Source organism: Eleutherodactylus coqui, chromosome 6 (assembly GCF_035609145.1).
Source record: "Eleutherodactylus coqui strain aEleCoq1 chromosome 6, aEleCoq1.hap1, whole genome shotgun sequence".
Classification (NCBI taxonomy): domain Eukaryota; kingdom Metazoa; phylum Chordata; class Amphibia; order Anura; family Eleutherodactylidae; genus Eleutherodactylus; species Eleutherodactylus coqui.
The window spans coordinates 55774702-55799532 of NC_089842.1; the positions used below are offsets into that span (position 1 = coordinate 55774702).

At 45.3% G+C, this 24831-nt stretch overlaps 3 protein-coding genes across 3 annotated transcripts in view; 1 reads left to right on the forward strand and 2 right to left on the reverse strand.

Moving 5' to 3' along the window:
* The first annotated feature begins 562 nt into the window (after positions 1-562).
* Positions 563-24831, forward strand: part of LOC136632165 (probable glutamate receptor) — a 40008-nt gene continuing 15739 nt past the window's right edge. Inside the window, exons 1-5 of the mRNA XM_066606851.1 lie at positions 563-625; positions 16080-16154; positions 19226-19257; positions 21754-21804; positions 23806-23988. Of these exons, the coding sequence (XP_066462948.1) occupies positions 16097-16154; positions 19226-19257; positions 21754-21804; positions 23806-23988 (324 nt within the window). The 5' untranslated portion in view covers positions 563-625; positions 16080-16096. The remainder of the gene's footprint in view (positions 626-16079; positions 16155-19225; positions 19258-21753; positions 21805-23805; positions 23989-24831) is intronic.
* On the reverse strand, positions 5314-9430 carry LOC136633582 (DNA ligase 1-like; the record flags this gene model as incomplete). Its single annotated transcript, XM_066609344.1, has 3 exons — positions 5314-5948; positions 6116-6920; positions 9203-9430. Coding segments are annotated over 3 exons (1668 nt in total), but the record flags the coding sequence as incomplete, so codon positions are not given.
* Positions 10529-15018, reverse strand: LOC136633583 (cilia- and flagella-associated protein 251-like; the record flags this gene model as incomplete). Its single annotated transcript, XM_066609345.1, has 5 exons — positions 14959-15018; positions 11668-11974; positions 11239-11552; positions 10686-10901; positions 10529-10585 (listed from the first exon to the last, which is right to left on the reverse strand). Coding segments are annotated over exons 1-5 (954 nt in total), but the record flags the coding sequence as incomplete, so codon positions are not given.

Genomic DNA, 24831 nt, shown 5'->3' on the forward strand with positions numbered 1-24831 from the left:
CTGCCCCACCGGTGGGGAACGATGTCCATCTACAAAGATGGTTGACACCACATTTTATCAAATTAGCGCAAACCATAAAAACAATACCTTTTGAGTACTAAATAAAAAAATAAAAAAATATATATATATATAATCACTAATTGGTGAAATAGATGATAGAAATGTAACATTATTTTTTTGCATTTATCCGGTGTTTTTTCCCCATTTTTATAAAAAATTTGCTTTTGAATGTTTCCTGTTAGAAGTAACTTTTGCACATGCAATAAAAAAAATACAATTTTCCTTTTTCAAATTTCTCATCTTTTTTTTTTTCCCACCCCAGATGAATTTCTGAATGCTGCTTCTAACCCCGTCTGGTTGCATAATGTTGCTATATATTATTATTCTCCCAAGGGGCGCACATAATTATCCTCCAGTCAATCACAGTGAAAAATAGAAGCAGTAATACACACATTCCAATAAGGGGCCACTAAACCATAAGGCTGGCTCGCTCCTCCTCCAATCCTCAGCATCTCCTACTGAAACTGCAGGATTTGCAATGTTTTTCAGAGAAGCTGTTTTCTTTCATTGCTGTTGAGAGGAGAATTACAGACTCAGGCTCTGCTTCCAGGAGGTGAACTAAGTGGTAAGACTTCCTCCTCATTTATAAAAGAGCTACTTGCAAATTCATTTTAACTGTTTTCTTTTTACACTATTCCAAAAATGATCCATTTTTCTTATTTTCATTTTTACATTTTTATGAATATATTTCTAACTTTGTATTTTTTTATGCTTTTTAAAATCTAGATTTGTTTTTAATTGCTTTTAGCATTTAACTTTAGGTTTTTCATGATTCAAGAGTGATTGAAAAGACAAAATGACAGTAATGATTTTTTTTTAGTGCTGTATTGTGGAAATCTGATTGTTTTTGTCCCATTTTCCAAATGATATCAGTATCTGATGTTTTTGATGAGATTGAATTTATCCATTAAGATCTGTTATGCTGGGTGTGTGCATTTTTTTAAATAGTTTTTTTAACTTATAAAAGTTTACTGTTAGTTGGAATATCAGTGCTGTGAAATAATCTGGTTCAATCCGAAGGGTCCAATGCAAATCTGTGGGTTGCCATATAGAACCAGAACAGGTTAAGGTGGGAAAAACAACAGGGCTATTTTTAGTGAAATGTTTTACTGATTCAATTACCTAGCAACGCATCAGAATTTCTTATATCTGGCATTTTCTGAGAAATTCTAAAGGTCTCGCATAATCTTGTGAATTACAAAGTCTGTACATATGGGTAATTAGTATAAGAAGATTTATCCCCATTATGCATTGTTCCAATGGGGATGGCGGGGGGGGGGGGCACATATTTTTGTTTTTTCATTCCATGAAAACTTATTTTTATGTGAATTTCTATGGTGAGCTAATATAAATATATATGGGGTTGATCAAGGGTTATTTCAAAAACTGTTTTCTTGGGCTGATGCATAGGTATATCCTCCTGATGGTTGTTTTATAGTCCTACAGTTGCAGCCAAGAGGTAGTCGGGAGTATTGCATCTATCCATATAAAACATCATTTATCACATAGCATTTATTTATCTCCAGTTCCTTCTATAACACCAACATATCCAGAAGTGCTGCGCAGAGGTTGTCACCCTTCATCTCAATTCCAATACCAAAAGGGGTTCACAATCATTTTTCTTTCCTAGACAAACTACAATTTTATCGGAATCGCACCCTTGCACGCTTTTTGACTTTTTAATTTAAATACCGGTAGGTCTAAAATTCCGTTTATTTAATATATCTTTATAGTGTTCAGAGCTTCATTTCACTGATACGGCACTAGGAATTCCCTGCACAGATAGAGGCACACAGTAATGAGGAGAAGAGACGGGCATGGGTTTCCCAATGTTGAAATTGGAGGAGGTCTCTGATAAACCTCTAACTTGGGAATAACCTTTTAAGTATTAATAAATTAGCATAAAAGTTGTAAACCACAACTAGTGAGGGTCTTGAAAAGCTTAACATTTTTGTACAAAAATGTCATGCGCAATTGTTTTTAACTTTTTCACACTGTACTATTGCAAAATAGAATCCTGGCTGCTTGCAGTTATTGCTAGTGGGACGTTACAACATCATATTCCCCATCAAGTTACACGTATTACTAAACGTTAACAGGACTTTCTGTGCATTTATTATTGATGGCTTATTCTCAATAATGATAGGTCATCATTAGTTGAATGGTAGGGGGCTGTTCGGGAATCCTGACAATCAGTTGATGTGCTGGCTTGCTGTCAGTGCAGTGGGGCCCGATGTCTGCATCAGTGGTATCTGAGTCGGGAGTGCAATAAAAGGCTTCACTCCTAATAAAATCAATGGGAGTGAAGCCTTTGATTACACTCTCAGCTTTGACCACCAAAGACAGCGGCTGGCCTCACTGCACTGATAGCGGGCCAAAAGATCAGCTGATCAGTGGGGATCCCAAGTGGAAGACCACCGACAAAAAACTTTTGATCTATCCTAAGGATAGGTCATCAATGATAAATACCCAGAAACCCCCCCCAACTAAACCAATAGTCAACCTAATGGATAAAATGGATTTGAATGGTCTGATATTTTATTTACCAGACTTACCCATTAATGTCTACGTTTATTGGTAGTATTATATGATAGGATGCCCTGCTGGGTGCTGTTTAGGTCTTCTCACTGCTGACAGTATTTTGTCTGTATGCCGCAAGGAGCTCTAGCAAGAATGGGACATGCTTTCTCAAGGACCTCATAGCAGCTGCATGTGCAACCCGTATGTATGCCATCACCCTTAACCAATAGTGGAGACTAGGGAAAAGTGTATGTAAGGCTGGTTTTACATCTGCATTGGAACCGCTGGCTGAAAATACAACACATGCAGCACTTTTTCTTCCGTCCAAAAGTTGGGTGGAAAGCAGGTGGACCCCATTATAGTCCAATAGTGTCCAACCAGTGCTGTTCTGTTCCATCCAGAGATGGAACCTTTCTGCCGCGGGGATTCCCCTTTCCTGCTTCCTGAACGGAGCAGGAAAGTGGAATCCCTACCACAGCTGTGAAACAACCCCAAGCCTAATTACCAGCTAATTGCTTGTAAAATCTAAAACAAAGGGAGTGGCTGAACGGACTCTATAAATTCACCACCCATAGCAAAGCATACATTACATAGGATGTATTTGGCTGAAGGGGCTCTTTATACTCAGCTAATACTAGTTCCCTTGTCTGTGGATTATTTCAGCCACATTGTATTTATTCAATATTCCCTTTTATTTGATAGTTTTCATCCTGTAAAGGTTTCTTCCAGGCAGTTTTCCCCCTCTAGGGAATGGGTTGCTATGCAAGCAAAGGCATTCACAGTGCTTGGATCTTTCCATATTGAAGCTGTGAGATCTGTGTATAGCATCAGTTAATGAAATATGTTAGATGGCTGCCAAATAGTTTCTCGTGACATATGTTTGGCATGTAATTGAAAACATAGATTTGTTCATTTGATTGACGTCCAGAGGAACATCTGACTTATTCTGCATCATACATACTGTCAAGTGCATCCTAGAATTGGAGCAAATTAATTTTCTGCTTTCCAAAAACAATTCAAAATCTGATATGTGGATGTTATTACTATAGAGTGTAAATAGCATCTACCAGCAATTATTCTGACACACTGTCAATCAAATGTGATAAACAGTACATTACATTCAGGAACACTCATACTGCAAATGAGATGCTGGACTCGTATTTCATATAATATCCACAGATACAACTCAAAATCAAGTACTGTATTTTTATTTACTGCTTTGTCTGCTGCCTCGGATTCCTACAGATACTACAGCACTATACAGCAGGTCATCTCACACCTCGCAATGTAAAGTACTGTACAATCTTCATCTGTGGCCTTACACTTCCGTCTTTGCTTCTATTCATATAATTATACTAAAAGCCCTCATACACCTTAGGAAAAAGTTGTCTGGACTCATTAATTTCAGTTGGGCTACAAGACTATGACATGTACATTGGGGCCTCCTGACTCTTCCCTGACGGATGATATTGGGTGAAAGAAGGATCAGGCATGTTGAATTTCAATGCCCAATCCTGTTGTTCATTGTTGAGATAAGCCCACCACAAGACCTGTCTAGCAGTGGCATAAGTCCTTCTGTTGATTGAAGCCACTTGAACAATTGGCATTTATGAGTATGAGGTAGTCATCAAAAGTATATGTTGACCGACCGTTATTAAAGCTGCACAGATGCCTTAGGGCGTCTTCACACTGGCGAAAAAATCCTGCGAGATTTATGTGTTGAAACCCATTCTTTTGAATGGGTTCATTCACATTTGTGATGTTTCCCTGCATGGCACTGCATTGCAGGAAACGCATTGCAGCATGTCTGTTCTTTTTGCAATATCGCCCATTGTTTTTAATGGGGCCAGCGGCAACAGCGCTGGGCCCATAGAAAACAATTAGAGAACATTGCGATCCTCTGCTGCAGCTATCACAGCCGCAGCAGAGGATTCCTTCAGCCCCGCAGGGATGCCAAGCTGTTGCATCCAGAAATTTCCATATGTTTTCAATGGGGCTGGCGGCTGCAGCTCCAACCCCAACGAAAACAGTGGGAGAACATCACGATCTCCTGCCGTGGCTGTGATAGCTGTGGCAGGGATGAAGAGAACCCCTGCAGGGATGCGAGGCTGCTTCCATGTAAAAACGCCTTACATCCAGGGGTTTTCAGAAGGATTGTAAGGGTGATATAACGGGCCATGAATCACAGCCTGATATTGCCCGCTCCAGTGTGAAGGAGCCCATAAAGTGGTTTTTGGGTCTTTAATTTATTTTTTCTATTAATGACCCATGTGTCATCAAAAGATGATCAGTATCGTCGTCTGCCTCTGTGTCCTCCTCTGCCTCTGTGTCCTCCTCTGCCTCTCTGTGTCCTCCTCTGCCTCTCTGTGTCCTCCTCTGCCTCTCTGTGTCCTCCTCTGCCTCTCTGTGTCCTCCTCTGCCTCTCTGTGTCCTCCTCTGCCTCTCTGTGTCCTCCTCTGCCTCTCTGTGTCCTCCTCTGCCTCTCTGTGTCCTCCTCTGCCTCTCTGTGTCCTCCTCTGCCTCTCTGTGTCCTCCTCTGCCTCTCTGTGTCCTCCTCTGCCTCTCTGTGTCCTCCTCTGCCTCTCTGTGTCCTCCTCTGCCTCTCTGTGTCCTCCTCTGCCTCTCTGTGTCCTCCTCTGCCTCTCTGTGTCCTCCTCTGCCTCTCTGTGTCCTCCTCTGCCTCTCTGTGTCCTCCTCTGCCTCTCTGTGTCCTCCTCCTCCTTCTCTTCCGCTTCATTGTCCTCTGACTTGTTGTTCTTTTGCTCCGCCTCTTAAGCCTTTGTCCTTTTGCTCCTCCTCCTTCGCCTCTTTGTCGTCTTCCTCCTTCGCATCTTTGTCGTCTTCCTCCTTCGCCTCTTTGTCGTCTTCCTCCTTCGCATCTTTGTCGTCTTCCTCCTTCGCCTCTTTGTCGTCTTCCTCCTTCGCCTCTTTGTCGTCTTCCTCCTTCGCCTCTTTGTCGTCTTCCTCCTTCGCCTCTTTGTCGTCTTCCTCCTTCGCCTCTTTGTCGTCTTCCTCCTTCGCCTCTTTGTCGTCTTCCTCCTTCGCCTCTTTGTCGTCTTCCTCCTTCGCCTCTTTGTCGTCTTCCTCCTTCGCCTCTTTGTCGTCTTGCTCCTCCTCCGTCTGCCTCTTTGTCGTCTTGCTCCTCCTCCGTCTGCCTCTTTGTCGTCTTGCTCCTCCTCCGTCTGCCTCTTTGTCGTCTTGCTCCTCCTCCGTCTGCCTCTTTGTCGTCTTGCTCCTCCTCCGTCTGCCTCTTTGTCGTCTTGCTCCTCCTCCGTCTGCCTCTTTGGCCTCTTGCTCCTTCTCCTTCTGCCTCTTTGGCCTCTTGCTCCTTCTCCTTCTGCCTCTTTGGCCTCTTGCTCCTCCTCCTTCTGCCTCTTAGTCCTCTTCCTCCTTCTGTTCCGCCTCATTGTCCCCTTTCTCCTTCTGTTCTGCCTCATTGTCCTATTGCTCCGCCTATTTGTCCTTTTGCTCCACCTCTTCCGCCTTTCTGCTCCGCCTCCTTGGCTTCTTCTTTCTTTGCCTCTTTGTCCTCTACCTCCTTCTGTTCCATCTGATTGTCCTTTTGCTCCGCCTCTTTGTCCTTTTGCTTTGCCTCTTTGTCCTTTTTCTCCACCTCTTTGTCCTTTTCCTCTTTTTCTTCCTCTTCCGCCTCTTTTTTGTACTCCTCGGCCTCTTTTTTTGTCCTCCTCGGCCTCTTTGTCCTCTTCCTCCTTCTCTTCCGCTTCATTGTCCTCTGACTTGTCTTTTTGCTTCTCCTCCTTTGCCTCTTTGTCGTCTTCCTCCTTCGCCTCTTTGTCGTCTTCCTCCTTCGCCTCTTTGTCGTCTTCCTCCTTCGCCTCTTTGTCGTCTTCCTCCTTCGCCTCTTTGTCGTCTTCCTCCTTCGCCTCTTTGTCGTCTTCCTCCTTCGCCTCTTTGTCGTCTTCCTCCTTCGCCTCTTTGTCGTCTTCCTCCTTCGCCTCTTTGTCGTCTTCCTCCTTCGCCTCTTTGTCGTCTTCCTCCTTCGCCTCTTTGTCGTCTTCCTCCTTCGCCTCTTTGTCGTCTTCCTCCTTCGCCTCTTTGTCGTCTTCCTCCTTCGCCTCTTTGTCGTCTTCCTCCTTCGCCTCTTTGTCGTCTTCCTCCTTCTGCCTCTTTGTCGTCTTCCTCCTTCTGCCTCTTTGTCGTCTTCCTCCTTCTGCCTCTTTGTCGTCTTCCTCCTTCTGCCTCTTTGTCGTCTTCCTCCTTCTGCCTCTTTGTCGTCTTCCTCCTTCTGCCTCTTTGTCGTCTTCCTCCTTCTGCCTCTTTGTCGTCTTCCTCCTTCTGCCTCTTTGTCGTCTTCCTCCTTCTGCCTCTTGCTCCTCCTCCTGCCGTTGTCCTCTTGCTCCTCCTCCTGCCGTTGTCCTCTTGCTCCTCCTCTATCTGCCTTTTTGGCCTCCTGCCCCTCCTCCATCTGCCTCTTGACCCTCCTCCTTCTGCCTCTTGCCCCTCCTCCTTCTGCCTCTTGCCCCTCCTCCTTCTGCCTCTTGCCCCTCCTCCTTCTGCCTCTTGCTCCTCCTTCCCCTGCCTCTTGCTCCTCCTTCCCCTGCCTCTTGCTCCTCCTTCCCCTGCCTCTTGCTCCTCCTTCCCCTGCCTCTTGCTCCTCCTTCCCCTGCCTCTTGCTCCTCCTTCCCCTGCCTCTTGCTTCTCGTTCCCCTGCCTCTTGCTCCTCCTCCTTCTGCCTTTTCTGCTCCTCCCTTCTGCCTCTTGCTCCCCCTCCCCCTTCTGCCTCTTGCTCCCCCTCCCCCTTCTGCCTCTTGCTCCCCCTCCCCCTTCTGCCTCTTGCTCCCCCTCCCCCTTCTGCCTCTTGCTCCCCCTCCCCCTTCTGCCTCTTGCTCCCCCTCCCCCTTCTGCCTCTTGCTCCCCCTCCCCCTTCTGCCTCTTGCTCCCCCTCCCCCTTCAGCCTCTTGCTCCCCCTCCCCCTTCTGCCTCTTGCTCCCCCTCCCCCTTCTGCCTCTTGCTCCCCCTCCCCCTTCTGCCTCTTGCTCCCCCTCCCCCTTCTGCCTCTTGCTCCCCCTCCCCCTTCTGCCTCTTGCTCCCCCTCCCCCTTCTGCCTCTTGCTCCCCCTCCCCCTTCTGCCTCTTGCTCCCCCTCCCCCTTCTGCCTCTTGCTCCCCCTCCCCCTTCTGCCTCTTGCTCCCCCTCCCCCTTCTGCCTCTTGCTCCCCCTCCCCCTTCTGCCTCTTGCTCCCCCTCCCCCTTCTGCCTCTTGCTCCCCCTCCCCCTTCTGCCTCTTGCTCCCCCTCCCCCTTCTGCCTCTTGCTCCCCCTCCCCCTTCTGCCTCTTGCTCCCCCTCCCCCTTCTGCCTCTTGCTCCTCCTCCCCCTTCTGCCTCTTGCTCCTCCTCCCCCTTCTGCCTCTTGCTCCTCCTCCCCCTTCTGCCTCTTGCTCCCCCTCCCCCTTCTGCCTCTTGCTCCCCCTCCCCCTTCTGCCTCTTGCTCCCCCTCCCCCTTCTGCCTCTTGCTCCCCCTCCCCCTTCTGACTCTTGCTCCCCCTCCCCCTTCTGACTCTTGCTCCCCCTCCCCCTTCTGACTCTTGCTCCCCCTCCCCCTTCTGACTCTTGCTCCTCCTCCCCCTTCTGACTCTTGCTCCTCCTCCCCCTTCTGACTCTTGCTCCTCCTCCCCCTTCTGACTCTTGCTCCTCCTCCCCCTTCTGACTCTTGCGCCTCCTCCCCCTTCTGACTCTTGCGCCTCCTTCCCCTTCTGACTCTTGCGCCTCCTTCCCCTTCTGACTCTTGCGCCTCCTCCCCCGTCTGACTCTTGCGCCTCCTCCCCCTTCTGACTCTTGCGCCTCCTTCCCCTTCTGACTCTTGCGCCTCCTTCCCCTTCTGACTCTTGCGCCTCCTTCCCCTTCTGACTCTTGCGCCTCCTTCCCCTTCTGACTCTTGCGCCTCCTTCCCCTTCTGACTCTTGCGCCTCCTTCCCCTTCTGACTCTTGCGCCTCCTTCCCCTTCTGACTCTTGCGCCTCCTTCCCCTTCTGACTCTTGCGCCTCCTTCCCCTTCTGACTCTTGCGCCTCCTTCCCCTTCTGACTCTTGCGCCTCCTTCCCCTTCTGACTCTTGCGCCTCCTTCCCCTTCTGACTCTTGCGCCTCCTTCCCCTTCTGACTCTTGCGCCTCCTTCCCCTTCTGACTCTTGCGCCTCCTTCCCCTTCTGACTCTTGCGCCTCCCCCTCCTGCCTCTTGCGCCTCCCCCTCCTGCCTGTTGCGCCTCCTCCTCCTGCCTGTTGCGCCGCCTCCTCCTGCCTGTTGCGCCTCCTCCTTTTGCCCCTTTGTCCTCTTGCTCCTCCTCCCTCTGCCCCTTTGTCCTCTTGCTCCTCCTCCCTCTGCCCCTTTGTCCTCTTTCTCCTTCTCTTCTGCCCCTTTGTCCTCTTTCTCCTTCTCTTCTGCCTCTTTCTCCTCTTTCTCCTTCTCTTCTGCCTCTTTCTCCTCTTCCCCCTCCTTCTTTTCTGCCTCTTTCTCCTCTTCCCCCTCCTCCTTTTCTGCCTCTTTCTCCTCTTCCCCTCTTCCTTTTCTGCCTCTTTCTCCTCTTCCCCTCCTCCTTTTCTGCCTCTTTCTCCTCTTCCCCTCTTCCTTTTCTGCCTCTTTCTCCTCTTCCCCTCTTCCTTTTCTGCCTTTTCCTCTTCCCCCTCCTCCTTTTCTGCCTTTTCCTCTTTTTCCTCCTTTGCCTCTTTCTCCTCTTCCTCATTCTCTTCTGCATCTTTGACCTCTTCTTCCTCCGTCCCTTTTTCCTCTTCCTCCTTCTCTTCTGCCTTGTTCTCTTCTTGCTCTGCCTCTTTGTTCTCTTCCTCCTTCTCTTCTGCCTCTTTGTCCTCTTCCTCCTTCTCTTCTGCCTCTTTGCCCTCTTCCTCCTTCTCTTCTGCCTCTTTGCCCTCTTCCTCCTTCTCTTCTGCCTCTTTGTCCTCTTTCTCCTTCTCTTCTGCCTCTTTGTCCTCTTTCTCCTTCTCTTCTGCCTCTTTGTCCTCTTTCTCCTTCTCTTCTGCCTCTTTGTCCTCTTTCTCCTTCTCTTCTGCCTCTTTGTCCTCTTTCTCCTTCTCTTCTGCCTCTTTGTCCTCTTTCTCCTTCTCTTCTGCCTCTTTGTCCTCTTTCTCCTTCTCTTCTGCCTCTTTGTCCTCTTTCTCCTTCTCTTCTGCCTCTTTGTCCTCTTTCTCCTTCTCTTCTGCCTCTTTGTCCTCTTTCTCCTTCTCTTCTGCCTCTTTGTCCTCTTTCTCCTTCTCTTCTGCCTCTTTGTCCTCTTTCTCCTTCTCTTCTGCCTCTTTGTCCTCTTTCTCCTTCTCTTCTGCCTCTTTGTCCTCTTTCTCCTTCTCTTCTGCCTCTTTGTCCTCTTTCTCCTTCTCTTCTGCCTCTTTGTCCTCTTTCTCCTTCTCTTCTGCCTCTTTGTCCTCTTTCTCCTTCTCTTCTGCCTCTTTGTCCTCTTTCTCCTTCTCTTCTGCCTCTTTGTCCTCTTTCTCCTTCTCTTCTGCCTCTTTGTCCTCTTGCTCCTTCTCTTCTGCCTCTTTGTCCTCTTTCTCCTTCTCTTCTGCCTCTTTGTCCTCTTTCTCCTTCTCTTCTGCCTCTTTGTCCTCTTTCTCCTTCTCTTCTGCCTCTTTGTCCTCTTTCTCCTTCTCTTCTGCCTCTTTGTCCTCTTTCTCCTTTTCTTCTGCCTCTTTGTCCTCTTTCTCCTTCTCTTCTGCCTCTTTGTCCTCTTTCTCCTTCTCTTCTGCCTCTTTGTCCTCTTTCTCCTTCTCTTCTGCCTCTTTGTCCTCTTTCTCCTTCTCTTCTGCCTCTTTGTCCTCTTTCTCCTTTTCTTCTGCCTCTTTGTCCTCTTTCTCCTTTTCTTCTGCCTCTTTGTCCTCTTTCTCCTTTTCTTCTGCCTCTTTGTCCTCTTTCTCCTTTTCTTCTGCCTCTTTGTCCTCTTTCTCCTTTTCTTCTGCCTCTTTGTCCTCTTTCTCCTTCTCTTCTGCCTCTTTGTCCTCTTTCTCCTTCTCTTCTGCCTCTTTGTCCTCTTTCTCCTTCTCTTCTGCCTCTTTGTCCTCTTTCTCCTTCTCTTCTGCCTCTTTGTCCTATTCCCCTCTCCTCTTCCTCCTTCTCTTTTCCCTTGTTGTCCTCTTGCTCTGCCTCTTTGTCCTTTTCCACTTTCTCTTCTGCATCTTTGACCTCTTCCTCCTCCGTCGTTTTCTCCTCTTGCTCCGCCTCTTTGTCCTTTTCCACTTTCTCTTCTGCATCTTTGACCTCTTCCTCCTCCGTCGCTTTCTCCTCTTCCTCCTTCTCTTCTGCCTTGTTCTCTTCTTGCTCTGCCTCTTTGTCCTCTTCCTTCTCTTCTGCCTCTTTGTCCTATTCCTCTTTGTCGTCTTTCTGCTCTGCCTCTTTGTCGTCTTTCTGCTCTGCCTCTTTGTCGTCTTTCCCCTCCTCCTCTTTGTCGTTTTTCCCCTCCACCTATTTGTCGTCTTCCTCCTCTGCTTCCTTGTCTTCTTCCTCCTCCGCCTTTCTCATCTTCATCCTTTTCTTCTGCCTCTTTATTCTCTTCCTCCTCCTCCTCTTCTGCCTTTCTCCTCTTCCCCTCTTCCTTTTCTGCCTCTTTCTCCTCTTCCCCTCCTCCTTTTCTGCCTCTTTCTCCTCTTCCCCTCTTCCTTTTCTGCCTCTTTCTCCTCTTCCCCTCTTCCTTTTCTGCCTTTTCCTCTTCCCCCTCCTCCTTTTCTGCCTTTTCCTCTTTTTCCTCCTTTGCCTCTTTCTCCTCTTCCTCATTCTCTTCTGCATCTTTGACCTCTTCTTCCTCCGTCCCTTTTTCCTCTTCCTCCTTCTCTTCTGCCTTGTTCTCTTCTTGCTCTGCCTCTTTGTTCTCTTCCTCCTTCTCTTCTGCCTCTTTGTCCTCTTCCTCCTCCGTCGCTTTCTCCCCTTCCTCCTTCTCTTCTGCCTTGTTCTCTTCTTGCTCTGCCTCTTTGTCCTCTTCCTTCTCTTCTGCCTCTTTGTCCTCTTCCTTCTCTTCTGCCTCTTTGTCCTATTCCTCTTTGTCGTCTTTCTGCTCTGCCTCTTTGTCGTCTTTCTGCTCTGCCTCTTTGTCGTCTTTCCCCTCCTCCTCTTTGTCGTTTTTCCCCTCCACCTATTTGTCGTCTTCCTCCTCTGCTTCCTTGTCTTCTTCCTCCTCCGCCTTTCTCATCTTCATCCTTTTCTTCTGCCTCTTTATTCTCTTCCTCCTCCTCCTCTTCTGCCTCTTTGTCCTCTTCCTCCTCCGCCTCTTTCTCATCTTCATCCTTTTCTTCTGCCTCTTTATTCTCTTCCTCCTCCTCTTCTGCCTCTTTATCCTCTTCCTCCTCCGTCGCTTTCTCCCCTTCCTCCTTCTCTTCTGCCTTGTTCTCTTCTTGCTCTGCCTCTTTGTCCTCTTCCTCCTTCTCTTCTGCCTCTTTGTCCTATTCCTCTTTGTCGTCTTTCTCCTCTGCCTCTTTGTCATCTTTCCCCTCCAACTATTTGTCTTCTTCCTCCTCTGCTTCCTTGCCTTCTTCCTCCTCCCCCTCCTTGTCATCTTCCTTCTCCACCTCCTTGTCCTCTTGCTCCGCTTATTCTGCCTCTTTGTCCTCTTAAATGCTTAAATGGGTTTTCTGGGAGTAAAACATTGATGTATTATTAGGCCATAAATGTTTAATTGGGATCTGACTCTTCTAGGACCAGCAGAATAGAACGGTCATAGCCCTATAGGTGCGGCCCTTCCCAGCCAAACAATGATAAACTGTCAATGTTTTACCCCCATAAGTTTAGTTAAATATATGTAGTCATGCTTTAGGTTCCACATTGTGGCTACAATGCTCAAACCAGTAAAGTTCTACGGAATGAAAGTCACATAAAGTTCCATGGTTATCTAAGTTTTGTTTAGTAGACTGCAGCCGGTTGCAGGTGGTGGTGCAACACAGATTCAGGATGGTGCAGCGATGACAAACCAAAGCAGATTTTTTTTTTCAATAAAAACATCTTTCTTTTACTGGACAGAAGGATAAGAAATATTTCTCTTCATAGGAGGGTTCATGTACTGAGATGTTTTGCATTAACTAAACATTGATTCTACAGTAGGCATCACTCACCCACATTTACATCTCCATTACATCTCTCTCTCTGTTGGCAATAGCAAAGCACAAGTCTTATCTCATAACTTTTGGCATCTTTTATAATTTCACTTATCTACGGCATCTCTACACTACACAACCACTGCATATTTCGTAATCAGCCATAGGCCCCGAACTCACATGCCCCATAGCAGCAACGTTTTTTACGCAGATCACTAGCATGTCTCTTCATATTCAGAGGTCCTCACATCTATCCCACCACTTACGACATGTGCCTTGCTGTTCCATCACATCCTATGTCATAGACGCGTTTGATACTCATAAACACATTAGACCCACATTAGACTCATTGTAACCCACCACCTACAGAAAGCCTTGCCGTACCCAAGCTTTGGTTCCAAAATCATTGCCACGATTATAAACTCTGACACAGTCTCAGTGAGTCCTTTTCCCCCTCCCTGGCCAGGGGTTTGCATAATACAATCCAGGGGCTTATTGATCCCGAGGATCCAATTAGTTTGCCATTGGTGCAACTTCTTTTGGGGTGGGCAGCTCCCAAGCGTGAGAAAACTGCTGCTTTATTACTGGCTCTGTAATGGCTGCCACTACGATGCTACTGCTACTCTCTGGGTCTGGAGCTATGATGTAGGTCCAGCTTTTTTATATGACTCCTGTAGAATGCTAGATTCTCCCACGCTTCACACTGGAAAAACACTTGGCATCTGCGGTACCTCACTGAGTTTCACGGCCCAATATCGTGCTCACCCATGTGTAGTAAGCCTATATCAGGGGAGTCAAACTAATTGTCAATGAGGGTCACATCAGCAATAAGTTTCCTTCAAAAGGCCATTTATAAGACTTCATTGACAAAGCTGTATTTGTGCTCCGTATTAGGCACACAATACAGGCAGCTTAAACACCATTGATTTGCATTGGGGTATCCAGACAGGCATTTTTCCCACTTGTATTTTAAGCGTGTGAAAAAAATGGCATGTCTTATTTTGGTCCCTATTATGGACTGAAATTGTCCATTTTAGGTCAATGGGATTGTGTAAATATGCATGATACAGGAGTATTCACTACATATGTACGCATGAAGGCAGGAGAAATCTATGGGTCCGTCTTTCTTTATCTATTGTGTGTGCATTAGAGATGAGCGAGCATACTCGATAAGGCAAACTACTCGAGCGAGTAGTGCCTTATTCGAGTACCTGCCCGCTCATCTCTAAAGATTCGGCTGCCGGCGCGGGTGACAGGTGAGTTGCGGCGGTGAGCGGGGGGGAGTGAGGGAGAGAGAGATCTCCCCTCCGTTCCTCACCGCTCTCTCCCGCCATTTCCCGCCCCCTGTCGGCACCCGAATCTTTAGAGACGAGCGGGCAGGTACTCGAATAAGGCACTACTCGCTCGAGTAGTTTGCCTTATCGAGTGTGCTCGCTCATCTCTAGTGTGCATGTGAAAAATACATTAAATACATGCCCAAAAGAAAACAAAAATAGAAACCCAAAAGAGGTCCAACAGACAGTGAATATGCACGGTTTTGCTGCATGTTTCATGGACCAAAAGTTCATACATCTATGTGAATGAGCTCTATGCACTATGACAGTGTTTCTCCCCTACCACCTCATTAGCACCGCGTTTCTTACCTTGAAGGGTGGCTAAAGGTGCCTGTGTAGTCCTGTCAGAGCTGTATCACCACCTGTGAGTTGCTGAATAGAACATTGTGGAGGTGCACTGGAGCTCAGGAATCCAAGATGGCAGCTGCTCCCTGTGCTGGTGCTGCACCCTCTGCCAAACGCTGGCTGTGTCCTCTGAGGAAAGGGGAGAGCCGGTCCTTCTGCGTCTAGGCCTAGTCACCAGCCGCGTAAAATGGCGTGGCACCCAGACTCAGCTCACGGGCCTTGAGTTTGACACGTGCCCTAAATAGATTCATCAGCTATACAAAGGAAAACTGTTGAGTGTATGATCGCTGGAGGCCTGACCTCTGGGATTACAAGAACAGTAATTCTCAAGTCCTCTGTGTGGATAAAGCGGTAATGGTGATGTGTATTCACTTGTCCACTCATTTATATGGGATTGACGGAAATAGCCAAATGTTGTACATAGCTATCCCCATACACAGTGAATGGAGCAATGGTCATGTATGCGCACTACCTTTCTGTTCACACAGAGGACCTCCATTCTCGTGATTGCTTGGGGTCCCAGAGGTCAGGCCCCCAGCGGTCATACATTTATCAGTTTTCCTGTGGATAGATTATGGGAAAACCGCCGTAACTTAGTTCTGCTGCTAGTCATTAGAGTTGTATATTTTAGCGCTCTACGTTGACCCTTCCCATTACTGTCTTCTCCCATGTTTTGGCCTCCACATAACTGTAAAGTCTTTCTAACAACAACTTCATGGTTGGCTGAAGAAGATGATGATATTTATTCTGTCTGCAATTAAATTCCTGAACTGAAGTTTTCTCCATGGCACCCTGGGTTCTCCTTGCACTTTATCATGAGGTCTACAACTGTTTTTCCCTGAATTCCTTAGGTCTTTTCTTAGGACCTGACATCATTAATATATTTATACAATGGTTATGATTTTCTTCATTATTTTCCGCTCATCAAAAAGACTGAATGGTCTCTAACCAGTTGACTATAGGAGACATGAACATAATGCATTCCATGCCTGGCTGAGTGGGCAATAACTGTAATGGGATGACACTAGGGGTCGAACACGGGGTGATGCTCGTTCGAGTAATGAGCACCATCGAGTACGCTAATACTCCTACGAGCATCAAGCTCGGCAGAGTACGTCCGCTCAACTCTAGATGACACATATGCGGTAATATTGTGACCGCATGGTCCATACTCAACAAGCTAGTATTTTTTGGTAAAAATTTACAGTACGGTGATCAATATGGTGCCTATTCAGCCCATCATATACACATTTGTGCCATTTTTTTGGTCATACAAGGTGCAATTATAGGGGGTTTGGTGGTGGTAGTCACATCTAAGCACTGGTACCTGCCTATTACATATTTTGCATTTTGGTCCACAGGCTTTAAGTTGCACTTTTGGGTCATAATAGAATTGCTGAGCCCCATTGTTATTAGCTACCAAAAATTACTTACTGACATTAGTTACTCTTATCTACAATGAAACTGGAATAAAACATGTTCCAGCCCTACGTTACTAAAGGACAGAGACGTGATTGAAGAGGGCCAGTCTGGGTCTACTAACCCATCATCTTTGATCTTGCCTATACACAAAGCATTTACATCTCTAAAGATTTTTTTCGTACCCTCATACGGCTCCTGAGGTACGTGACTGTAATGATTGAATCCAGGAGCTGCTAATTATTGGACGAGAAACAAGAGCGATAACCCTAGTAACAGGAGTAAAATAACATATCCTTGGCAACTGAAAGCAACGGTTTTAGAAATTGAATGAAATTGGAGTATCTGCTTTTCTTTAGGTTTCGCAGTGACGGCCATGAAGAAATCCCTGGTGCTGACTTTTACACTTGTCATCCTGTGGATGGAGAACACAGGTCAGTAGAATGATTTATGTAAATGAAGACTCCTATCGCTAAGTGACTTAATTATTACAAGCAGACGGAAGCTGTAGCCGAGTAGCCAGGAGCCATCCTTAATGCGGCCGTTGTGTATTAGTGTCCATAACAATATTAAGTATTCGCATCACTTTTTACCTTAAAGTGATCTACAATAGAATGAGATACATGCAAGGAATTTCTGGTGCATCATGTATTATGATGAAGACAATATGTCACCAGTGATAAACACTACATATAAGGCATCTGTAAGATCGCCAAAGTAACTTAACAGCTGCCACAAAGGTTGCCATCAATCGGCATTTCCCCACAAGTTAAGCTTTGTTCCCATGAACTTTGTGCTTTTTCTGCTCTGAAATCCGCTTGTCAAATGGATCCATCTTATGATGTAAAAGAATGGTGTGGAATTGCATCATTAATTATAGGAGGTGAGAAGAAAGCTGTTATACCAGGGCCCGGGTGACCGAGGGGCCACACTGGAAGACACCAGTATTATGAATTAGACTTGGGAGCTTTAACTTCTTCTTGCTCTAAACTGTATTAGTATGTGGTGGTGAGTGGGTTATTTGTGCGATATGCTGTATAGGTATGAAGCAGTAATAAGGTGAGGCGTGAGCTATGCCTCCATCACCTATAGATGCGTTACGAAGCTGATGCCTGACTCTATCGGCCATCTAGCCTCTTAGGTATAATGTCGCTACTGATCGTGGCATTTAACTCAGTTTTATAAAGGGATGGAGGCTCAAATGTGAGCCATTGGAACTCCTACGAAGTTGTCACAGGGTGACAATGGGCTTTTATGACTGCTGGGAGCTTAACAATGGCTCCCTGGTCTGTCATCTACATAAGCTTATTAGGCCTTGCCAAAGGTAAGACGTCAGAGCAGGCCTGTCAGTGTAACAACTACTTAACTACTGCAGTGTATTATAAAAGCGTTTAGAGGGTTGCATGTTCAAGCCCCCTATTGGGAGTAACATGTAAAGAAAAGCTTTTAGAAAAAAAGGGAAAAAAACCCTCTTCCGTTACAAAGTCTATTAGAAAAAAAAAACTATACATAATTGGCACATCTGCATTGGTGACATCCCATATGATAAAATTAACACACTCCCATTAGAAAATAATACAAGCTATACAATAAGTTGCATGTATGAATGGAAACTACTCGCCCTTCAAAAGAATAAGTCCTCACAAAGCTTTGTTAGTGGAAAAATAAAAAAGTTATGTATCTTGGAATGCAGGGAGGCAAAAACTTCTCATTCACAGGAAAGTGCTTTCATTGTGCAAAAGTTGTAAAAAAAAAAAAACCCTATGTAAATTTGATATCGCCATAATTATAATGACCCAGAAAATAATTATCATTTATAACACATGGTGAACACTATAAGTAAAAATGCCATAAAAACTGTCAAAATTGCAATTTTTAGCATTGACCTCCCCTGAAAAAAGTAATTTATAAGTTATATAATATTTTTGCTGTACTCCAAAATGATGTCATTAAAAAAAAAAACTTAACCCAGAAAAAAAACAAGCTCTTATATGACTACATTTGCAGAAGACTAGAAAACTTGTGACTTTCGCAATGTGGTGATGAACACAAATCGCTGTGTTTTAGGGGTTAAATTATGCCTCTGTGCCTACATAGATGCCACACTCAAGGGGCAGGCAATGCTAGGGTAGGAACAGCCACAAGACAGCTGATGTAAGAAAAGGATGCTTACAATGCAAACTACTGCTCTCTTGGTTTCTAACCATTTTAAAGTGACCCCCCGATCTTGAGCAAACAAAGATGGCCGCCAGCTTTTCTGACTACCTGATGTACACTAGTATGTATCATAAGTCTAAGATACTTCCTGCTGCTTTGATTTGCCAGTGCTGCCCAATGATGCATGCTATTGCACAGTGTGCATCAGGTAGTTAGAGAAGCTTGGCGGCCATCTTTGTTTGCTCAGTACCGTAGGGTGGCTGTAAGTGGAAGGTACAGTCTTGGAAGGAAATCTGTTGGAGGTATATTCTTCTTGGCCATTTGTGGCATATACACAGTGATGTTAGGCTGCTTCTGTAACTTTCGTTCACTTTCTTGGGGTTTATGGAAATACCATAGCCCAGCCAACTTTGCTGTTTGTATATTCCTCTATTTTGTCAGTGGCCACCTCAACAGACAGGACGGGTGCTGGGGGATCCCCATTCTGGAGATAGAAGCAGGTTACACATCTTGGATCTCTGTCTATCAGACATTTATGGCATTTCCCATGGATAAAAAAAAATACTTTGAATCTTGAAGACTGAGAGCCGTGTTCTACAGCCTCAAATATTTCTATAGGAGTTAACTGCATGTAAAGATCTCAGTGCAATAGCAAATGAGCAATTAAACCTCGATGGAAGCTCCGCTGCGCCTTACTGGTTCATAGCACAGGGATATTTCATACCAACTTCCAATTATTCATGGCTCCATGGAGGACGACAGCTGGAATAAAGACCAGATAAAGGTTTTGCCAGCCTCATACTGCGAGGTGCTGAGGCATCTGACAGCATCAATAGAGATACTCGTTTTCTTGGAATATTCTTGAGCAGCTCTTCAGCTTGACTTGAAAAGAACTTTTATGTAAGAGAGGCTTTGAAAAGGTAACAAGACGCATTCTCAGAGCAGTCAACTCAAGCTGAGAGGAGGAAAACAGCCAGGCTTGTTTTACAACTCTTCCAACTCTTGCCAAGGATTATGTAGGGAAAAATAAAGACTCTCAGGAAAAGGGGGCAATGCAGTCGGAGTTGGACAAGCTAGCGCTTAGTTTTTTCACTTGTAATTATATTTTGATGTCATTCAAAGGGTAAGAAGAATATCAAGACAATCAAGTCTTTCTTCAATGGTCAGAACTTCCTCCTTGACTCTTGTTGATTCCCCCAGGGAATGCTCTGGTGTTCTCTGAGAAATCCAAGTCATGGTCTAATGATATAATGAATGTGATGAATGTTGTATGGCTATGTTTAGAAGGGCTGCACATTTTAGACAAGGACATTACGTAATGCTTATAGCAATTACTTTCTTCTTTAAGGTGCTGAGGAATCGGATGGATTTCACTTTAAGGTAACAACATTTAGAACCAGAGAGAAATTTGAGCAAAGCAAATACTGTTTCCATGGTTATTGAGATTGCAAAAAAGGGTTGAGAGACACGGATGTTTTCCATATGGCAACAACAGCCACATCTTATCTTCTAAGTGGCAATGTCTGCTGGCAGAACAGGATTAGAGCTTCATTACTGGTCCCATAGAAGGTCCATGTTCCTGGTGTATTTTGTGGCCAATAACTAGATCAAAGAAAAGGAAAGATCTATGTTCTTATTGTTGGGTTCTTCTACAGTTTTTTTCCCATAATGAATATGGTTGGCCATGTAAAAAATATTGTAGGCCAGGAAAAAACATTTTAATTAAGAATAACTATATATTTCTGTATGTAGTCATATGACAAGTGGCCCAACGTGTGTCCACACATACTGTATGCAACTTGCCATAGCTCCCCTGTCTGATGCTTGGTGCTGAGAATTTTTTATTTCCTTTTCATATCATCCCATGATGCATCAGCACAGCATTAGCTAGAGCCTATACCATTTTTGCCTGCTAGCAGCACAGTTTAATTATCATAACCTTCTATATTCATCTAAATAAGCTACAGACCACAAGTATAGTCAAGCGGATGAGGGATGAGCTGTGATCTCTTCTATTATAACTGTGTGGCAAGAGCTGTGTGATCATCACCAGTATCTATGTCCCCCTCTATGCAGTTTCTGAGCTAGGGCCTATGTAACATCATCAGACAGACTGAGAGATTGAGTAAAACCTGAACACACAACCCTAAGTAGATCGAAGCTGGTCAGAACTGTGATCACATGACCACTTGAGGAGTTGGAGGCCAGGAGTTTCAGTCAGAAAAGGTAACACTAGTGACATATATACTGAGGGAATAGTTACAAAATGAATTACAAATATCACCAGAGTGGCCCTATAATAACACCCAAAATGAAAACAGGCTCCAGGCTGGACTGCTTAAATAAATACATGTCTTAAGGCCCATTTAGGCACAAAGATTATCGCTCAAAAGCATCTTTTGAGTGATAATCGCTGGGTGTAAATTTGCCCATCTTCCACTTTTCTGTCGAACGATGAATTTCAGTTCAGCATTAATTCCATCTTTTGGCAGAACAGCTGATATGATGGACCGCAAGGTATGTTCTGCCCGGGGAGCACTGATTACAGATGATTATATTGTCTCAGCTGTCAGCCCCGCCAGCAAACCAAAGGGAATGTATTCAGCAAACAGCGGGTGGTCTGTTCCCTGAATACAGCTCCCTATGGCTCACACACTACTAATTGGTACTAATAGGCATTAGTGCCAAGTAGTAGTTTTATGCAAAATGATCACTCAAAAGCTATCTTTTGAGCGATCATCTTTGTGTCTAAATGCACTCTTATTCTAGACTGCTTAAGTAAACAGCAGACCTTGGACCAAATCCTAAAATAAATGAGTCCAGACCAGACCGCCTAATAAATGCAGACCTCAGACCAAGGCCCTTAAACAAATACAAATTACAGATCAGACCCCTTAAAGTAATAAAGGTCTCTTAAACAAATACAGATCCCTCTACTCATTCCTGCAACTTGCAGATTTCTTCACTCCTGGGTGGTGAGTATTAAAGCATCTCCCGGCCCTGGTGAAATGAAGATGGCCGCACTGCTTCTCTGACTACCTGATGCACACTGTGCACTAGCATGCAACCATAGTATAAGACACTACACCTTCTTTGATTAACAAGTGTTGCCTACCTGAGCATTGCAGGCCAGTCATATCAGCATGTAGTGTCTTAAGGCCCATTTAGAGACAACGATTATTGCTAAAAATTCGCTCATCTTCCATCTTTTGAGCGATAATCGTTGTGTGCATTTACACGGCAAGATGATTGCTCAAAATTCGCTCAAACAGCAGTTTGAGTGACCGTTTTGAGCGTTCACTTTGCATAAGCTCTTAAGTAGCTAATTAGCTACTTAGCTTATTAGTGTGTAAATGAAGGCTCCTGCTGTATACCGAAGAGAGCGGGAGCGCTGTCTTCTGCATACAGCTGTTGTGTTCTCAAAGCACTCAGCTGGTATACAGCCTGCACCGCTGATAAGAGTCATCGCTTATTTCTAGAAAACTAGATATGAGCGATGAATGAACAGTGCACGATGGGCAGGCGTTTAGACGCAACAATTATCGCTCAGAAGATGGCTTTTGAGCGAATTTTGATCGATAATCGTTGTGTCTAAATGGGCCTTAAGACTACCTATGTATACTAATGCGCACAGTGTGCATGATGTAGTCAGATAGGTGGTGTGGCCATCTTTGTTTGTCAAGGTCCAGAGGGTTGCTTTAAATAGTAGATATTCTCTCCAGTACCTAGCCTAGGTCTATGGCCTGTATTCATGCCCTACCAAAGCTAACTCCATTTCACTTGCTGTGTTACTATTTAATGTTATAATGAAATTTGTGAGCAGATCGCTGTTACATGACATATAATAATTACTTCAACACTGTATTTTATTCATAGGCAAGAACAAAGCGTCAAATTCAAAAAACTCTGACTATCACCACCATTCTGGTAAGTATTAAATGATACTGTCCAATCCATGTTGACAGCATCAGTGTGTAGGGACACTCTCTAGTGACAAGGGGAATGTTAAAGCCCGGTTATCAATGTATTCATACAATGCTAAGAGGAATAACAGATCAACGAGTTTTAAAGGGGGTGTCCAGTTGTGTAAACTATTGGTGGCCTGCAGGGGTGTACCTAAAGGCTCAGGGGCCCAGGTGCAAAGGTTCAGCCCTATCCCACCCCCCACCTGTACCCATTCCTAGATCGTGCTGCATACATGATCTAGCCCCTTGGTGTAATATTTCCAAACATGATGCATTTCCCGCACTACATGAAAATTTGTTTGTAGCCCCGCAGGCCACTCCTACACACACCGCTTTTTACCGCTATGAGACAGGGAGAGATACACACAGACACACACACCCTGGGGCCCAGACCACTTCTCTGTGTGATAGCAGCAGGACAGGCAGATGCAGCAGCCTCCATCCTGCAGGAGGCAGCACAATGATGACATAATCACTGTGCTCAACTCCCTGCCGACCCATGTGACTGCCTCCTTCCTCCCCCCTGCATATATCTATATTAAACCCTAGTTCGGCACTATGCAGCAATTCTAGCAACCTCATTGGTTGTGATTCACAATTCCAGCAATGTCATTGGTTGCTTGGCTTGTGTGATTCAACCTCATTGGTTGTTTGGGTTCCCTGATTCAACCTGATTGGTTGTTAATGCTGAACTGGGGTTTAATATAGATATATGCCTCCCCCCTGCATACTCTCAGGCTGGCCGCACTGCCTGCCCCGTGATCTTTGCGGTGCTGCAGACAGAGCGACAAGCCGATAATGCACTAAATGTGCATACATATATGGCGGAGGGCGGCCTCTGAGCCCCCTCAGCGCAAGGGTTGGGTCACCACTGCGGCCTCAGCGACACCTGATGGTACGCCTCTCTTAGCCTGTCCTCATTAGTAGATCAATAGTAGATCCATCACTCTGGATCAGCAGTTTGCAAGGCCTGCACGCTTTTGCACTGAGCTGATTTCTGCAGGAAGCAGACAGCTCTGTTGTTATAGCGGTGGCCAGGCTTGGTATTGCAGACCAAGTTCCCATTGAAATAAATGAGAACTTGGTCTGCAATACCACGCTTGGCCATAGTAGTTAGTATGGAGGTGTCTGCTTTCTGCAGAATTCGGCTGAGTGCACAAGTGACTTGGTGTACAGCTGATTAGCTGGGGTCTGTCGCTTGGGACCCCCGCCAATCTACTATTGCTGGGCTGTCCTGAGGATAGGCCATCAATAGTTTACAACTCAACAACCTCCTTAAGAAAAAATGTCCCAGAATTATTTTATGGGGAATGCAAGTTTTATTAAAAACAGACATGTCAGTAGAGCCAACCGATCCTATTAGTGTTCTTGTTAGCACTGCACTTGTATTCATGGGAACCTAATATTTGTATATATTCTCAAGTGAACTAGTTACTAGCACTAAATGGGTACTCCCCTCTGTGCAGGGGTGTAGCTATATGGGGTAGAGAGCTCTGGTACCTGTAGGGGCCAAAACCCTCTTTGCAACAGAAGACTTATGAATTGCACATAGTAGGTTGTGTGCCCTGTTATGCATCTGTGCCTACATGGATTATCACTTAGGTGGCACGTATTGCTGTACTGAGGTAGAAACACCCACATGATAGCCCACGTAACAACTGTTCCCATGGTTACAGAGATTACTAAAAAAAAGGTTGAGGCACTCACAAAACATGTCTTCCATGTGGCAGCAACAGCCATGTCTTTTCTAAATGCCCAGGATAAGGCACTTTAACCTAGCCATATACAAGGTCTATGCACATTTTGGCCATAATTAGATCCAACCAAAGGAAAGATCATTCTTCTTCCTGTTGGGTTCTGCTGTAGTTTTTTCACCAAAAGAATACAGACTATCAATGAAGAATTATCAGCAATCACCAATTTCTATCACAATTTAACGATACAAATTAATCTTCTACATCAGGAAAAGCCCTTTGCTATGTTGACGGAGTCCGGTGAATTGGAAGGATACTGTGTGGATCTTTTATCTGAGCTTTCTCAAGCTTTGGAGTTTAACTATACCATATATGTGGTGAAAGATGGTCGGTACGGTACCAAGGACCAAAACGGAGTCTGGAATGGGATGGTTGGGGAGGTCATCAGAAAGGTAGGTAACCATTGACTTCCCAATCATGCTGTCCTTCCTCTCACATTTCATATTTTGGATGGGAAAGCGCGTGTGGATTCCTTGGAATTACTCAACAGAAACACATAAAAATGATCTGCCGTGGTGATTTTATTAGCAATTTTTTGAAAATTAAATGTGAGTTATGAGTGTTTCACATCGGGAAGATCATTTGTAATAATCCTGTAAATATATGTATATTGATGTTACACACATTTATATAATAAGACTAGTCTTTTCTAATTTCTCTAATGTCTATCTGTCTCTGTAATGCAGTGTATGCAGTTATAGGATGCCACTGTATGGCAATCTGTATAGCGTTTCTAACACTATGCAGAGAAGAGCTCAGACATCGGAGCGCTGTCCTGCATAATGTTGGAAACGTGTCGGACCTCGCCCAACATGGGAGCTATTAAGGGAAATCTCAATGTTGGCCGAGGTCTGATACTGAATTGGAAAGGGTAAAAATCCCCACCCATCTGTTCAATAAAGCAGTTTAAAATGATTAATATACATATACATATTGACATGTACATATGATGACAATCTCTGTCCAGCGCTGTGAAATATGTTGGTGCTAAATAAACAGGAAATAAATCACAATACGGCTACCTGCACATGGGCAGATTTGCATTGCGGAATCCTGGGGCGGGTGTCCGCTTCCGGTTTCCGCAGCAAATACGGTCCATAGCATGCTATGGAAAAGGGATTCTTCCCGCACATGAGCCAAAATCAATTGAGATTTCCGCTCGCAGAGGAAAAATTGCAGCATGCTCTATTTTTGTGCAGATTGAAGTCAATGGAAGCCGTCTGACCCGTGGCCCT